This window comes from Bos mutus, chromosome 18 (assembly GCF_027580195.1).
Source record: "Bos mutus isolate GX-2022 chromosome 18, NWIPB_WYAK_1.1, whole genome shotgun sequence".
NCBI lineage: Eukaryota > Metazoa > Chordata > Mammalia > Artiodactyla > Bovidae > Bos > Bos mutus.
The window spans coordinates 14,437,784-14,456,178 of record NC_091634.1 but is presented as its reverse complement, the minus strand read 5'-3'; the positions used below and the strand labels follow the sequence as shown (position 1 = coordinate 14,456,178).

Here is an 18,395-nt window from a genome sequence, read left to right as displayed (position 1 = left end):
TCCTCTGTCTGTGGGATTCTCCAGGCAAGAATACTGGAGTGGGTTGCCATGCCCTCCTCCAGGGGATCTTCCCAACCCAGGGATGGAACTCATGTCTCCTGTGGCTCCTGCATTGCAGGAGGATTCTTTTACTGCTGAGCCAACAACAAGGCTTAAAGAAATATAAATCCCTGGGCACATTTCGGGACCTTCCTTACTAATTGTTATCTAGGGTGGTTTTTTGGGGGCAGTTACTTTTGGGGGGGCTGTGCTCAGTGTTTGTCGCGGCATATAAGCTTCTCTGGTTGTGGCACTCGGGCTTAGTTGCCCCGTGGCATGTGGAATCTTAATTCCCTGACCAGGGATTGAATCCATGTCCCCTGCATTGGAGGGTGGGTTCCTTACTACTGGACCACCAGGGAAGTCCCGGGGGTTACTTATTTTTTAGTAACTCTTCATTAATCTGAGTATCCTAATTTTTAGACCCTAGTGCCTTTCTTTCTCAAGGTTAAACTCCGCGTCATATTCTGACCATAAAACCCCGTATAGACCAAAGTGATGGTCCTTTTCTCAACCTGGGAAGAACTTGAATTCCACATGGCTGAGCTTTGGCTGGTACTTTACAGTCAGACAGGCCTTGAGTTGGCCTTTTCCCTGTTTTGTGCCCTGGGGCATATGACTTTCCTTCTGATCATCAGTTTTCTCTTCCTAGGCATAGCCCCGATCTGCCGCTCATACACTCTCTCTCTTTTCTAAATTACTTAGATAAGTTGGAGACATCTTGCCTCTTTATCCCTAAATATTTCAATATGCATTTCTTTGGAACAAGCTATGCTCTTACAGAGCTGCAGTTATGAAAATCGGGAAATTTAACATTGATACGTATTATTACCTAATTTACAGTCCATATTGAAACTATGTTCATTGTGGTAATAGTGTCTCTTTTTATTTTTCTGGTCCAAAATCCAAGCCAGGGTTACATGTTACAGTTAGTTGTTGCTGCTGCTGCTGCTAAGTCACTTCAGTCGTGTCCGACTCTGTGTGACCCCATAGACAGCAGCCCACCAGGCTCCCCCGTCCCTGGGATTCTCCAGGCAAGAACACTGGAGTGGGTTGCCATTTCCTTCTCCAATGCATGAAAGTGAAAAGTGAAAGTGAAGTCGCTCAGTCGTGTCCGACTCTTAGCGATCCCAAGAACTGCAGCCTTCCAGGCTCCTCCGTCCTTGGGATTTTCCAAGCAAGAGTACTGGAGTGGGGTGCCATTGCCTTCTCTGCAGTTAGTTGTTATGTCTCTTTAATGTATATAAAATGCTTTGGAGTCTTTCATTGTCTTTTATGACACTAGTGTTTTTGAAGGGTACAGACCAGTTATTTTGCAGAATATACCTCGATTTGGGTAGTTCTCATGTCTCCTTCGGAGAAGGCAATGGCACCCCACTCCAGTACTCTTGCCTGGAAAATCCCATGGATGGAGGAGCCTGGTGGGCTGTAGTCCATGGGGTCTCTAAGAGTCAGACATGACTGAGTGACTTCCCTTTCATGCATTGGAGAAGGAAATGGCAACCCACTCCAGTGTTCTTGCCTGGAGAATCCCAGGGACGGGGGAGCCTGGTGGGCTACTGTCTATGGGGTCACACAGAGTCAGACATGACTGAAGTGACTTAGCAGCAGCATGTCTCCTTGGGCTTCCCAGGTGGTAAAGAACCTGCCTGCCAATGCAAGGAGACATAGAGACCTGGCTTTGATCCCTGGGTTGGGAAGATCTCCTGGAGGAGGGCATGGCAACTCACTCCAGTGTTCTTGCCTGGAGAATCCCATGGACAGAAGAGCCTGGCGGGCTACAGTCCAGTGCATGGGGTCACAAAGAGTTGGACGAGATTGAAGCTACTTAGCATGCATGCATGCATGTCTCCTCACGATTAGGTTCAGGTTACACATATTTGGCAGGAACATCATAGCAATGAGGTTGTATTCTGCTTGCTGCAGGATCTCAGAGAGGCCACCATGGCACTATGGCTTACAGCTGATTATATTAACTCTGACTCTATGTTTATCGTTACCACCATCAAGTTAGTGTGTTTCCCTTTGTAATTAATAAATAATTTGTGGGGAAGCATTTCAGGCTAGGTAAAAACAGAAGGGTGTTTTCCTTTCTTTTTTGGCTGAGCTTCAAAGCTTCCAGACTCTTAGTTCCCCAACCAGGGATCACACCCGGGCCCTGGTAGTGAAAGCATGAAGTCCTAACCACTGGACCACCAGGGAATGCCCCCATCCCTGACTTTTATTCTATTTTTTTAATCTTAAATAGAAGGGTTTTAAACAGGGGACTATCCAGTCTAGATCTGAGTTTTGGGAAGACTCCTTTTGACAGTGAGTTGTAGGTGGAGAGAATGGGGACACAAAGACTAGAGAGGTGCCTGGGGTGGGAGAGGATGGCAGAGTAGACACGCGTGCTAAGTCGCTACAGTCGTGTCTGACTCTTTGTGACCCTAAGGACTATAGCCCTCCAGGCTCCTCTGCCCAGGGGATTCTCCAGGCAAGAATACTGGAGTGGGTTGCCATGCCCTCCTCCAGGAGATCTTCCGGATCGAGGAATCCAACCCGAGTCTCTTAGGTCTCCTGCATTGGTAGGCAGGTTCTTTACCACTAGCGCCCCCTGGGAAGCCCAACAGGAACCTCCCAATACTTGCCACCGCCAGATGGTGTTCTCAACCCCAAGAACAGGATGTTAGACAGCAGGGAGAATGAATCAACTAACCCACCCACAACCACACAGACGAATCTCACAGACGTCGTGTTGGCTGAAAGAAGCCAGACACAAAAGAATACGTACTGTAGGATCCCATTCATAGGCACTTTAAGGATGATGGACGCTACGCTATACTGTGAGTGAATAATCAGACATTTAGTTACTTAGCGTACAAGTCACAGGAGGAAGATGGTCAATAGACTTGTCAAGGAGCAGAGGCAAAACAGGGTTTATTTAATTAATTTATTTATTGGCTGTGTCGTGTGGCCTGGGGGATCTTCACTGAGGTGCGTGGGCTTCAGAGAGCGTGGGTTCTGTAGTTGCATGTGTGGGCTTAGTTGCCCCCAGGGCATGTGGGATTTTACTGAACTGGCAGCTCAAACCATAAAGAATCCACCTGCAATGCAGGAGACCAGGGTTCGATCCTTGTATTGGGAAGATCCCCTGGTGAAAGGACTGGCTACCCACTCTAGGAATCTTGCCTGAAGAATCCCGTGAACAGAGGAGCCTGGTGGGCTACAGTCCATGGGGTTGCAAAGAGTCAGACATGACTAAGTGCACACACACACACACACGTGGGATTTTAGTTCCCCAACCAGGGATCGAAACTGTGTCCCCTGCATTGCAGAAAGAATTGACCACTGGACCTCCAGGGAAGTCTCCAGACAGAATTTATAAGAGAGAAAGGAGAGAGGAGAGAAGAAGATTCTGCAGACAGTTTTGGTTGCATGGTTTTAGGGTGAATTCATTGGCTGACAAGGAGCACAGAGGTCTGTCTTGGCAATTGATCCTTGATGAGGTCATCTTGAGGTGGGGCATCAAAGAAAGGGCACTGCTTTAGTTGTTATGGAGTCTCCAGAAAATCTGAGCCTGTCCTTTGGGTCCACAGGCCAGGCACCTGTCCCGCTCTCAGCTCCTGCCCCTTATTTAGGCCAGGTTGCTGGATTTTCCTCATCAGAATCCCTCACTATCTTTGAGAGGGTAGTGACTAAAGAGGCACTGAGGAGGCTTCCAGGGGGACTGGTTATGTGGTCCATTTCTCCGTCTGAGTGCAGGAGACACAGGTGTGTCTCTCCAGAACCTCATAGTGTTGTACACCTATGATGTGTGCATTCTTCTGAGTGTTGCCTTTCCACAAACAACAAATGTAACAAAAATTCATCTGGGGGACCTTTAAAAAAAAAAACTCTGACCCTTCTGGGCTGCTGTCCCCAAGAGGTCTCCATAAGAAAGCAGGAGGGCAGGGCTCATGTTCTGTTCACTGATGTGTTCCTAGCACTTGGGAAAGTGCCCGGCACACAGTAGGTGCTCAGTAAATGTTTGTGGAGTGGATAGATGGATGGGTGGGTGGAACAGTGGATAGATGGTTGGATGGATGGAAGAATGCAAGAATGGATGGATGAATGGATAGGTGGGTAGATAGAAGGGTGGATGGATGGATGGATGGATGGCCTAGGCTGGAGTGAATCAGGTAGGTTTTGAAAGCTCCCTGAGTGATTCCAGTTTCTGACCAGGGCTGCTCATGCGCAAAGGTGTCCAGACAGACAGAAGGTGAATGCACCCGTGGCCAGGTTGTGTATCCCATAGGAGCTCCTCCACCCAGAGGAGTGAGTCTCTGGCTGATTCTCACACAGTGCTCTAACGCCGAATGGTGACTCTGTGTGTAATAAGGTTTAGGGCCAATGGCCCAGCCCAACCTCCTGGCTCAGGGCTTCCTGCTCCCCCAACAGGTGACTCGTGTGGATGGCACTGTAGATACACCCCCCTGCCTGCGCCTGACCCACCGCACCTGGGGCTCCCAGAACAGTCTGGTGGAGATGCTGTTTCTCCGGCTGAGCCTTCCGGTCCAGTTCCACCAGCACTTCCGGTGCACCGCAGGGGCCACCCCACTGGCACCCCCTGGCTTGCAGCCTCCTGCAGAGGATGAGGCCCGGGCAGCGGAACCTGATCCCGACTATGAAAACCTGCGCCGCTCAGCTGGGCACTGGGCCGAGGCTGAGGGGAACAAAGAAGGAACTGCCAAGGAGGGGACACCTGGGAGTCCTGCCCAGGCTGGGGTGGAGGCCCAGCCTGCCAGGGCAGAGAATGAGAAGGATGCTACCACAGAGAAGAACAAGAAGAGAGGGTGAGTCAAGGGAGGGGCAGGGTGGGGCTTGGGGGTCTGTCCTGGGACCCCTCAATTAGGCGACTTCAATAACTTGAGAAACCCCACTGTATCCCATATGTGTTAGGTGGACTCAGATTACTAAGGGATCCTATTATGTCTCAAGTGAAGGCTATTATTTCTCTGGGACACTCTAATTTCCTTGAGAATGTAAAATTGGGATGCCCCACTATATCTATGAAGAACTCCACTGTCCTTGGGGGTACCTATTGGGTCCCAAAGCTTTTCATCCAATGGACTTCATTATCTGTGAACACTAAAGGGGACCTCAGATTTTTGGTCAAGTTATCTATGCCCCCGAGGCATTCCAATGAACACCACTGGTCTTCTAAATTGGGGTCACTTCTGTATCTCAAATGTAACCCCCCAAAAAAAACTAACTTTAAGGGGAACCCTCAAAGGGCATTAAACTTGGATTGAAACCAAATCTGCTTTTCCCCTATGGTGGCAGTGGTTTTCAGTAGGATGTATTTCTGTGTCTCTTGAGGGGATGTGTGGAAATGATGGGAGATTTTGGGTTGTCACAGTTTTGAGGAGACATACTGCCTGCTGGGGGCTCCAGGGATTCCACATGCCTTCAGTGTACAAGCCAGTGCCACAGGGAGAGCTGTCCTTTCCCAAATGCCTTTAGCACCCACGTGAGGCATGCTGACTTGGGAGGACCACTGTACACTTCCCAAGGCAACCTCCATGTTCCCAGAGGCACCTTTAAATCTGGGCAACCCGACATCCAAAAACACAGAGATCCTCCAAGGTGGACACTCCTGACGCAATTGGGATTTCATCCCTCTAGAAGCGAGGCCTTGGGTATTAGAAATGGGGTGTAGTTAGGATGGATGTGGGGCTTTCCTGGTGGCTCAGCAATAAAGAATCCACCTGCTGATGCCTGCCAATGGGGGAGGCGTGGGTTTGATCCTTGGGTGGGGAAGATCCCCTGGAGAAGGAAATGGGAGCCCACACCAGTATTCTTGCCTGGGAAATCCCATGGACAGAGGAGCCTGGTGGGCTACAGTCCATGGGGTCGCAAAGAGTCAGACACAACTGAGCATGCACACACGCACACACATAGATATGTACATATGTAGGATGAATGTGGAGGCATGAACATTGTGATGGGAGGGCTGGGGGACTGGGCTGGAGAGTGAGCCTCATGACAGCCTCTCCTCTTCACCACCAGGTTCTTGTTCAAGGCCAAGAAGGCTGCCATGATGACCCAGCCACCAGCCACACCCACTCTGCCCCGACTCCCTCATGAGGTGGTGCCTGCTGACGACCGTGATGACCCTGAGATCATCCTCAACACCACCACGGTGCGAACCAAGGGCCCTCGGCAGATTTCCAAATTCCATGCCATGATCCCCAGTAATTGCCCTTATCTGGGGATACCCCAGTACCTACTGGAAACCACAAAATATAGTACACATCGATTCAAACCCTTTGAACCCCTAATTCCATATAGCTAAGGGCCTAAAAATCACAGGGAACACAATGAAGTCATGAGGCATGCTGACCTAACTCCCAGGGATCCCCAAATCCCAAGGATAAACCAACATAGACTCAGGATCCCAATATCTGGGTTCATCCTTGTAAACTCACCACCCCCAAATTTAACAGCTATTCTAGTGGCTCAGATGGTAAAGCATCTGCCTACAACACGGGATACCCGGGTTCAGTCCCTGGGTTGGGAAGATCTCCTGGAGAAGGCAATGGCAACCCACTCCAGTACTCTTGCCTGGAAAATCCCATGTATGGAGGAGCCTGTTAGGCTATAGTCCATGGGGTCGCAAAGAGTCAGACACGACTTCACTTTCACTTTCACTAGTGTATTCCTGGGAGCCAGAATTCACAATAATCCCAATGTAGTTTTGGGATTCCCCAAATCTGGAATATTTTCTGACACAAATAGCCTAGTGGTGGGAGGGACCCAAATTTGAGGGTATCACAAAACTGTCCCCAAAGTTTCCCAGATCTAGAAATGTATCAGTAGATACGGAAAGAGAGGGTCTCAAATGCAGTAACTTCTTGTCAAAGCCCCAGAGGACACTGAGAATCCAGGGAAACCAAGAGCCCCAGGGAAGCCCACTGACTGCTGGTCTCCCCTTTGCCTCTCCAGTACTATTACTCTGTGAGGGTCTTTGCCGGCCAGGAGCCCAGCTGCGTGTGGGTGGGCTGGGTCACCCCTGACTACCACCAGCACGACATGAACTTCGACCTCAGCAAGGTCCGGGCGGTGACAGTGACCATGGGAGATGAGCAAGGCAACATCCACAGCAGGTGTGGGCAGGGGTGGGGGCTGTGGGGGGTAGGCATGCCGGGCACCACCCTTTCCTTTCCTCCTGTCTTCCTGCTTATCTTCCTCCCCATGGCTTCTATTCTGAGTTTTCCCTCCTCCTCTTTTTTTGTAAATTTTGGCTGCGCTGGGTCTTCATTGCAGCACGCAAAGCTTTCTCAAGTTGCAGTGTGTGGCTTAATTTGCCCCACAGTATGGGGGATTTTCGTTCCCTGACCAGGGATCGAACCCACAACCCCTGCATTGGAAGGCGGATTCTTAACCACTGGACCGCCAGGGAAGTCCCCTCCTTCCCCATCTTGCCATCCTCTTTCTAGGTTACCTCCTTTCTCTGTTCTCTCCTTCTGCTCCCCTTCCTTCTCCTTCCAGAATCCACCACCACCTCCTAAGAATTCTAGCTCCGAAGGGTCTGGGGTGAGCGGTTTCAGTGCTCAGGTCTGCAGGTGGTGGCTGTTTAGGGGTGGGACTCTGAGTCCTGGTATTCTGGGAGCTCGGGGAAGGGGGTGCCTAGGTGTTCAGAACGCCTGGGGATCAGTGTGCTGACCACTCCTGTGTCCTCCAGCCTCAAGTGTAGTAACTGCTACATGGTGTGGGGCGGAGACTTCGTGAGCCCTGGGCAGCAGGGCCGGATCAGCCACACGGACCTTGTCATTGGCTGCCTGGTGGACTTGGCCACTGGCCTAATGACCTTTACCGCCAACGGCAAAGAGAGCAACACCTTTTTCCAGGTGAGCCCAGCCCCTCAGCAACTTAGTAATAGCATCCTCGTGACCTAGCATCCCAGGACAGCCCACCGAGAGGACAGACCCCAGGGATACAGGACGAAAACAACCTCACGACAGGCCAGAGCTGTATTGTGGCTATGGGAGGTGCCTGTGAGACCCTCTACTGATATCTAGGAAAAGGGAGACAGAGCAGAGCCTTGACCTTGGAGAGAGATCCGTATTCCATCTTGGGCTGGGTGGTACCAGTCCCCACCTTTTCACCAATCAAGGAAAATCCTACGATGGACCAGAATTCTAAAGTGGTATTTTCCTATTCAACATTTGATTATGAAAGGTTTCAAGCACACAACAAAATTAAAGGAATTGTACAGTGAGGGCCTATATACCTCCATCATGAATCTGCAAAGTCCCAGATGACAGGTTCCCCTTAGGAGGTGGAGGAGGTTGGCCTTGCTGGATCAGAGGTGGTACAGTCCATGAGCAACCTCAGGGCCACTGTGGAGCCTCCTATGCCCTTTGGATCTTTAGGCACCAGCAGGATCAGGCTGGGCCGACTGGCTCCAGAGTTTGGGATCTAGAGTCAACACCACCTCCAGTTCATCCTCTTCCTCACCCTGCCCTCTTTTCCCTTGCTAGGTGGAACCCAACACAAAGCTGTTCCCTGCCGTCTTTGTCCTGCCCACGCACCAGAACGTGATCCAGTTTGAGCTGGGGAAACAGAAGGTCGGTGATGGGGCGCGAATGGGGGCAGGCTGAGGAAGGAGGTGCGGGATGTCAGGCTGAAGTGTGTGTGGCAGGAGGGCAGTCTGGGATGTCTTCCTGGAAGTGGAGTGGCTGGATCCAGCAGACTGGGAATCCTGACCTGTGCACACCTCTGTGCCCCGCAGAACATCATGCCGCTGTCAGCCGCCATGTTTTTGAGCGAGCGCAAGAACCCCACGCCGCAGTGCCCTCCGCGGCTGGAGATGCAGATGCTGATGCCCGTGTCTTGGAGCCGCATGCCCAACCACTTCCTGCAGGTGGAGACGCGGCGGGCGGGCGAGCGGCTCGGCTGGGCAGTGCAGTGCCAGGAGCCGCTCACCATGATGGCGCTGCACGTCCCCGAGGAGAACCGGTCAGGGCCAGCCCCATCGCCCAGGGGTGGGGCGGGTACCTCAAGCCCTCTGGGGTCTGGATCCCACTGGGTTCCCCTTCCCCACTACCTTTGGGGCTCCAGATAACACTCCAAGAGGCCCCAGACCACCCTATTTTCTGCAGATAGCACACCAGGGGGCTCTCAATCCATTTCAGCAGGCTCAGACTCACCTCCAGAGATGCAGACTCAACCCAGGCATGTCCAGATAACACCCCAGAGGACTCCAGACCCATCTCAGGGAGCCAGATCCACATCAAGAATCCCACACAACACCCCAGGGGCCTCAAGTATACCTCAGAGGGTCTTGAACATTATTCAGAGAGGCTTGGATGCATCCTAGGGTCTCTCGGGCATATGCAGGGAAACTTTAGATGTGTCCCATGGAAATCTCTAACTCACTCCAGGGGACCCAGACACACCCAGCTAGAGAGTATTCTCATGGATGACAGCAAAGCTTTTACGGACTCTAAATGTGGCCAGGATCCCAGACTGACCCCAGGAGGCTTCCAACATGCTTCATCTTTTCTTTATTCACTCATTCGACAAATAGCTCTGAGCCCCTCCTGTGTGACAACAGCATTCCGGGCTGGAGACACCAAGCTCTTGTAAACGGACATCTAGCAATGCTCAGACCTGCCCAGAAGGATTCAGACCCATCCCCAGAGGCCCCAGATGCACCCATATTCATTTGTTCCTACAGAAAATATTTATGGAGCACATTTGTTGTGCAGTCACTTAGTCATGTCCGACTCTTTGTGATTCCATGGTCTGCAGCACACCAGGCTCCTCTGTCCTTCACCATCTCCTGGAGTTTGCTCAAACTTATGTCCACTGAGTCAGTGATGCCATCTAACCATCTCATCCCCTGTCATCCCCTTCTCCTCCTGCCCTCATCTTTCCTGACATCAGGGTCTTTTCTAATGAGTCGGCTCTTTGTATCAGGTGGTCAAAGTATTGGAGCTTCAGCTTCAGCATCAGTCCTTCCAATTAGTATTCAAGGTTGATTTCCTTTGTGTTTAGTCCTTTTTAGGTGCTGGGAATATAGCAAACAAAGAACAAACAAACGAAACAGGCAGGAATGTCCTGTCCTGATGAACTTTACATTCTGGTGGTGTTCAAATATATCCAGGGTACTCAGACTTGCCAGAGCGGGATTTAGACCCAACCTGGAAGCCCACATACATCTCACAGTCACCAGATCTTTTCCCTGGACTCTTAGATCCCCAGGGTACCAGACCATCCTATAAACCCCAAACGTATCCCAGGGAGCCCCCAGACCAGTAAGGGACTTCCGGAACCATTAAAAAGTCTCCTAGACTCAGCTCCACAGACCTCACAGAATCTTGACCTAGCAGAACACTGGGATTCCCTTCTAGGGCCACCAACACTCGCCTGAGCACTCTGCCTCTCGGGTCTGTGTCTCTGTGTCCCACCTTCCCTGCTTGCTGTGTCTCTGAATGTAGCCCATCTCTACCACAGATGCATGGACATCCTGGAGTTGTCTGAGCGCTTGGACCTGCAGCGGTTCCATTCGCACACCCTCCGCCTCTACCGGGCTGTGTGCGCCCTGGGCAACAACCGCGTGGCGCATGCTCTGTGCAGCCATGTGGACCAGGCGCAGCTGCTGCACGCCCTGGAGGACGCGCACCTGCCCGGCCCTCTGCGGGCAGGCTACTACGACCTCCTCATCAGCATCCACCTCGAAAGTGCTTGCCGCAGCCGCCGCTCCATGCTCTCTGAGTACATCGTGCCCCTCACGCCTGAGACCCGCGCCATCACTCTCTTCCCACCCGGAAAGAGAGCGGATAACGGTCCCCGCCGCTACGGGCTTCCTGGCGTCGGCGTTACCACCTCGCTGCGGCCTCCACACCATTTCTCAGCCCCGTGTTTCGTGGCCGCCCTGCCAGCTGCTGGGGCGGCAGAAGCCCCGGCCCGCCTCAGCCCCAGCATCCCTCTGGAAGCTCTTCGGGACAAAGCACTCAGAATGCTGGGGGAGGCGGTGCGAGATGGTGGGCAGCACGCTCGTGACCCAGTCGGGGGCTCCGTGGAGTTCCAGTTTGTGCCGGTGCTCAAGCTGGTGTCCACCCTGCTGGTAAGGACTTCCTCCTGCTTCCCTCTGTCCCGGTCTTTCCTGCTACCAAATCATCCATACATCCATTCATCCACCCGTACCTGCATACCTCCCATTTATGTATCCAACCATCCATGCATCTCTCCATCCATACACCCTTCACCTTCCAACTTATCCTTTTATCATCTACTCATTCACTTTTCCTTCCATCCATTCATCTGACATCTATTCATTTTCCTTCTTTTTGTTCAATCATGTAACCAACCATCATTCAGCCGTCCTCCACCCACCGTTCCATCCATCCATCTGTCCATTCAAACATACCCTCATCTGCCTATCCAAAAGTTCACCATCTATTTATCCTTCCAGTCTCCACCCAATTATCTATTCGTCCACCTCTCCATCCATCCCTGCCTCCATCTATCCAACTTTCAATCTAGTTGTCCATTCATTCATACATCATTTCATTCACTGTTTCATCTATTCATCTATCCACCTACCCATTTATTTATTAATCTATTTCCCCTTCATACATCCAACCATCATCCACCTTCCACTGTGCATCCATTCATCCACATATCCATTCATCCACCCATCCATGGATTCATCCATTCTTCCATCTTCCACCTACCTATCCATCAATCCATGCATCTCTCTATCCATAGGTATTCAGTTCAGTTCAGTCGCTCAGTCATGTCCGACTCTTTGCGACCCCATGAATCGCAGCACACCAGGCCTCCCTGTTCATCACCAACTCCCGGAGTTCACTCAGACTCACGTCCATCGAGTCAGTGATGCCATCCAGCCATCTCATCCTCTGTCGTCCCCTTCTCCTCCTGCCCCTAATCCCTCCCAGCATCAGAGTCTTTTCCAATGAGTCAACTCTTCGCCTCAAGTGGCCAAAGTACTGGAGTCTCAGCTTCAGCATCATTCCTTCCAAAGAAATCCCAGGGCTGATCTCCTTCAGAATGTACTGGTTGGATCTCCTTGCAGTCCAAGGGACTCTCAAGAGTCTTCTCCAACACCACAGTTCAAAAGCATCAATTCTTCGGCGCTCAGCCTTCTTCACAGTCCAACTCTCACATCCATACATGACCACAGGAAAAACCATAGCCTTGACTAGACGAACCTTTGTTGGCAAAGTAATGTCTCTGCTTTTGAATATGCTATCTAGGTTGGTCATAACTTTCCTTCCAAGGAGTAAGCGTCTTTTAATTTCATGGCTGCAGTCACCATCTGCAGTGATTTTGAAGCCCCCAAAAATAAAGTCTGACTGTTTCCACTGTTTCCCCATCTATTTCCCATGAAGTGATGGGACCGGATGCCATGATCTTCGTTTTCTGAATGTTGAGCTTTAAGCCAACTTTTTCACTCTCCACTTTCACTTTCATCAAGAGGCTTTTTAGTTCCTCTTCACTTTCTGCCATAAGGGTGGTGTCATCTGCCTATCTGAGGTTATTGATATTTCTCCCGGCAATCTTGATTCCAGCTTGTGTTTCTTCCAGTCCAGCGTTTCTTATAATGTACTCTGCATAGAAGTTAAATAAGCAGGGTGACAATATACAGCCTTGACGTACTCCTTTTCCTATTTGGAACCGGTCCATTGTTCCGTGTCCAGTTCTAACTGTTGCTTCCTGACCTGCATACAAATTTCTCAAGAGGCAGATCAGATCTCAAGAGGTAGATGATTGGATGGATTTGTGGGTACTTAATACATGTACCCACAAATCCATCCAACCATCTACACCTGTTCATTTACCCACTCATTCACTCATTCTCCATCCTTCGATATCCGTTCTTTATTTCATGTACTCTTTCATTCACTACCCATCTAATGATTCTTACATATAAACATCCATCCAGTTTTCACACACAAATCTATCCACCCATCCATATATCCATCCCATCCCAGTACATGGTTATTTATGCATTTGTCTATTTACCTATCCACTCATGTATTTGCTTATGCATCTATCAAAGCATGCATCCTCCCACGTCTCTAAACATCGTTTATCCTGTCATCCATCTACCCACCATCTCTTCTTCCCCCTTTACCTTCACCTTTCAATCCATTATCCACCCATCCATAGACCTCTCCTTCACACCTCTGCTATCCCATCTATTCATCCACCCAGTCACCTAGTCCTCCCCCATTCATTCATCTCTCTCTTTCCCAACTATTTTCCCTTTCATTTACCCCCTCTCCTTCCATCTCTTAGCATCTCCATTATGTTGACTGAGAGCTGGCATATACTGGGAGCTATGAGGGCCTCGATCAGATGTAGGATGTGTCTTGTCCCAGAGTCACAAATGGTCAGGTTTGGGAGAAAGGACATTTACTTGTGAAGGGAGAGGTGCTCATGTTTGGCTATGTGGTCTGGGCCATGTAGATGGGACACAGGGTATGGATCTGGGAGTATCTTAAGGAAGGTGGATGGTGGGACAGGGGGGATGCCATTCCTGTTTGTAGGAGGAATTGTATCCAGTCAGTGCAGGGATGAATCTGGCTTGTGCTGGAGAATCAGGTCTGGGGAGTGAGGCCGGGACTTGATTATGGAAGCCTTGCAGCCTGTAGTAACACAGCCGGCCTTTGTCCCCTAGGTGATGGGCATCTTTGGCGATGAGGATGTAAAACAGATCTTGAAGATGATTGAGCCTGAAGTATTCACTGAGGAAGAAGAGGAAGAGGAGGAGGAGGAGGAAGGGGAAGAGGAAGAAGAGGATGAGGAGGAGAAGGAGGAGGACGAGGAGGAAGAGGCACGGGAGAAGGAAGATGAGGAAAAAGAGGAGGAGGAGACAGCAGAGGGGGAAAAAGAGGACTTGGAGGAGGGGCTGCTCCAGATGAAGTTGCCCGAGTCTGTGAAGTTACAGGTGAGCTGGTTCTTCCTGTTTTTCTAGCCTCCATCCCTCTGGGCTGGCCAGTGCAGGGTCTGGTGGGGCTGGAGTCTGGACTTTGACCCAAGGTAGTGGGTGCTGCGGAGGGGACTGCTGCTGGGTTTTGAATGAGCTCTCTGGTTTCCTTGTGGGAGGTGAATTAGAGGGATGAGACCATGGAGATGGCCACCTTGAGGATCCAGGCGGGAGACAGTGGTGGCTCGACCCGAACAGGGCTGTGGAGTGGGGAGGGAAGGCAAGAAGAGTTTCGAGGAAGTCCTCGTGGTCTCACCATCATCCCACCTACCACATGGCTATCATCCCACCTACCACATGGCTATCATCCCACAGATGTGTAACCTGCTGGAGTATTTCTGTGACCAAGAGCTACAGCACCGTGTGGAATCTCTGGCAGCCTTTGCAGAGCGCTATGTGGACAAACTCCAGGCCAACCAGAGGGACCGCTACGCCATCCTCATAAAAGCCTTCACCATGACTGCAGCTGAGACAGCCCGACGCACTCGCGAGTTCCGCTCCCCACCCCAGGAGCAGGTCCTCTGACCCCTAACCCTAGCTGGCCTTACTGTTTACCCCTCAACCTCAGCCTCTCCCCTTGCCCTGATCACGGATGATACTCAACCTCAAAATCTGACTTTGACCTCTGACCCTATTGATACACTTATCTGTTACTCTCTTGTGTGTGTGAGTTGCTCAGTTGTGTCCGACTCTGCAACCCCATGGACTGTAACCTGCCAGGCTCCTCTGTCCATGAAATTCTCTAGGCAAAAATACTGGAGTGGGTTACTGTGCCCTCCTCCAGGGGGATCTTCCCAACTCAGGGATCAAACCCAGGTCTCCCTCTTTGCAGACCGATTCTTTACTGTCTGAACCACCAGGAAAGCTCTGAGTAACAGAGTAACAGTTACTCTCTTACCTCTCTCTGAACCAGACTTCTGAGTCACTGCAGACTGACCCTGACTCCTTTTGAACCTTTAGTCGCCCAGATATTCTTCACTGATTCATGAGCTTAGACAGGAACTCACAGTTGGATATTTGATGCTCAACCTCAGAGTTCCTGCTCTGGGGTCTCTCACTCTAATCTTTGACCTTCCCTAGATCAACATGCTATTGCACTTCAAAACTGCTGAGGATGAGGAAGATTGTCCTCTCCCTGAAGAGGTCCGACAGGATTTGCTCGAATTTCATCGAGACCTGCTGACACACTGCGGTACGAGAGGAGATCAGAGAATCCACCTCCCAAACTTTCTTTTGAGACCTGTCTTGAAGTTTTCCTAAGATTTTCTGATCTTAAATATCTACAGTTCTTGTGAAGTAACTGTTGGTAAAATGAATGACTGAATGAATGAACATATTAGTGAACAGGTGGATGATGTGGAAGGATATGTTTATGTGGGTGTTTGGGTGGATGTACTATGGGCTTCCCAGATGGCGCTGTGCTGTGCTTAGTCACTCAGTTGTGTCCGACTCTTTGTGACCCCATGGACTGCAGCCTGCCAAGCTCCTCTGTCCTTGGGGATTCTCCAGGCAAGAATACTGGGTTGGGTTGCCATGCCCTCCTCCAGGGGCTCTTACTAACCCAGGTATCGAACCCAGGTCTCCTGCATTGTAGGCGGATTCTTTACCAACTGAGCCAGCAGGAAAGCCCAAGAATACTGGAGTTACCCCTTATCCCTTCTTCAGGGGATCTTCCTGACCAAATCAAACCAGAGTCTCCTGCATTGCAGGTGGATTCTTTACCAGATGAGCTACCTGGGAAGCCCCAGCCACCAGGTGGCGCTAGTGGTAAATAATACACCTGTCAGTGCAGGAGACCAGATTTAATCCTTGGGGTGGGAAGATCCCCTGGAGGAGGAAATGGCAATCCACTCCAGTATTCTGGCCTGGGAAATTCCATGGACAGAGGAGGAGCCTGGTGGGCTACAGTCCATGGGGTTGTAAAGATCAGACATGACTGAGCGCGCGCGCGCACACACACACACACACACACACACACACACACACACACGGATGAATGGCTATCGGTTCAGTTCAGTCTCTCAGTCGTGTCCAACTCTTTGCGACCCTATGGACTAAAACACATCAGGCCTCCCTGTCCATCACCAACTCCCAGAGTTTACTCAAACTCATGTCCATTGAGTCGGTGATGCCATCCAACCATCTCATCCTTTGTCATTCCCTTCTCCTCTCACCTTCAATCTTTTCCAGCATCAGGGTCTTTTCAAATGAGTCAGTTCTTCACATCAGGTGGCCAAAGTATTGGAGTTTCAGCTTCAGCATCAGTCCTTCTAGTGAATATTCAGGACTGATTTCCTTTAGGATGGACTGGTTGGATCTCCTTGCAGTCCAAGGAACTCTCAGGAGTCTTCTCCAACACCACAGTTCAAAAGCATCAGTTTTTTTTGTGCTCAGATTTCTTTATACTCCAACTCTCACATCCATACATGACTACTGGAAAAACCATTGCTTTGACTAGACAAACCTTCGTTGGCAAAGTAATGTCTCTGCTTTTTAATATGCCGTCTAGGTTGGTCATAACTTTTCTTCCAAGCAGCAAGTGTCTTTTAATTTCATGGCTGCAGTCACCATCTGCAGTGATTTTGGAGCCCAAAAATATAAAGTCTGTCACTGTTTCCACTGTTTCCCCATCTGTTTGCCATGAAGTGATGGGACCAGATGCCATGATCTTAGTTTTCTAAATGTTGAGCTTTAAGCCAACTTTTTCACTCTCCACTTTCACTTTCATCAAGAGGCCCTTTAGTTCTTCTTCACTTTCTGCCAAAAGGATGGTGTCATCTGCATATCTGAGGTTATTGATATTTCTCCCAGAAATCTTGATTCCAGCTTGTGCTTCATCCCAGCCCAGCGTTTCTCATGATGTACTCTGCATATAAGTTAAATAAGCAGGGTGACAATATACAGCCTTGACGTACTCCTTTCCCTATTTGGAACCAGTCTGTTGTTCCATGTCCAGTTCTAACTGTTGCTTCTTGACTGCATACAGATTTCTCAAGAGGCAGGTCAGGTGGTCTGGTATTCCCATCTCTTTAAGAATTTTCCACAGTTTATTGTGATCCACACAGTCAAAGGCTTTGGCATAGTCAATAAAGCAGAAGTAGATGTTTTTCTGGAACTCTCTTGCTTTTTCAATGATCCAGTGGATGTTGGCAATTTGATCTTTGGTTCCTCTGCCTTTTCTAAATCCAGTTTGTACATCTGGAAGTTCATGGTTCACGTACTGTTGAAGCCTGGCTTGGAGAATTTTGAGCATTATTTTACTAGCGTGTGAGATGAGTGCAATTGTGCGGTAGTTTGAGCATGCTTTGGCATTGCCTTTCTTTGGGATTGGAATGAAAACTGACCTTTTCCAGGCCTGTGGCCACTGCTGAGTTTTCCAAATTTGCTGGTATATAAGTGAATGGACAAGTGTGTGAATTGATGGAGAGAAGAATAGCTGAATAAAGGAGTGAGTAAAGAGTTGGCTGACTGGTTGGATGAATAAAAAGAAAGATGGCTTGAGGGATGGTTGGTGGATCTCTATTGTTTCTCATAAGGAGTCAGCTGATCATCTTACTGAGATTGTTTTTGTATGTGATGACTCATTTTTATTTGGCTGGCTTTCAATATTTCTCTTTGCTTTGGCCTCTAAGCAGTTTGAGTACGAGTTTGCTGAGTTTCTTAAATGTGTAGATTAATATTTTTCATCAAATTTCAGACTTTGGGGCCATTATTTTTCTAAATAGTTTTCTGCCCCATTCTCATCGCTTCTTCTAGGACTCCCATTATGCATACGTTGTTATGCTTGACGGTACACTATGGGTCTCTGTGGCTCTGTTAATTTTTGTCATTCTTTTATTAAGGCTGGATAACCTCTGTTGTTCTATGAATCAAGTTCATTGATTCTTTCTCCTTCTATCTCAAATATGCTGTTGTGCCACTCTAATTTTTATATTTCAGTTATTGTACTTTGTCACTTCAGCTTCTATATGGTTATTTTTGTATCTAGTTCTTTTTATTATTATTATTATTTGGCTGTGTTGGGTCTTCACTGCAGCGAGTAGGGGCTACTCTCTAGTTGCAGTGTGGAGGCTTCTCTTATTTCACAGGCTCGAGGGCTCGTGGGCTCAGCAGTTGCAGCTCGTGGGCCCTAGAGTGTAGCTCAGTAGTTGTGGCCCTTGGGCTTAGTTGCCTTGAAACATATGGATCTTCCTGGACTAGGGATCAAACCCAAGACACTTGCATTGGCAAGTAAATTCTTAACCACTGGACCACCAGGAAAGTCCTACCTCTTTATCAGGAGTCTCTTTTTGATGAGTCACTGTCGTCATACTTCTCTTTAATACTTTAGACATGGTTTCCTTTAGTTCTTTGAAGATACTTGCAATAGTTG

The 18,395-nt window shown here is 49.5% G+C and overlaps 1 protein-coding gene across 1 annotated transcript in view; it reads left to right on the top strand.

The window, feature by feature from the left end:
- The window catches only part of RYR1 (ryanodine receptor 1), a 128,246-nt gene that overhangs the window by 31,487 nt on the left and 78,364 nt on the right, over positions 1-18,395 (top strand). The window contains exons 28-37 of the mRNA XM_070386741.1: positions 4,459-4,853; positions 6,070-6,202; positions 7,006-7,166; positions 7,745-7,910; positions 8,544-8,630; positions 8,795-9,021; positions 10,522-11,134; positions 13,715-13,984; positions 14,339-14,539; positions 15,104-15,215. Coding sequence (XP_070242842.1) covers positions 4,459-4,853; positions 6,070-6,202; positions 7,006-7,166; positions 7,745-7,910; positions 8,544-8,630; positions 8,795-9,021; positions 10,522-11,134; positions 13,715-13,984; positions 14,339-14,539; positions 15,104-15,215 — 2,365 coding nt within the window. The remainder of the gene's footprint in view (positions 1-4,458; positions 4,854-6,069; positions 6,203-7,005; positions 7,167-7,744; positions 7,911-8,543; positions 8,631-8,794; positions 9,022-10,521; positions 11,135-13,714; positions 13,985-14,338; positions 14,540-15,103; positions 15,216-18,395) is intronic.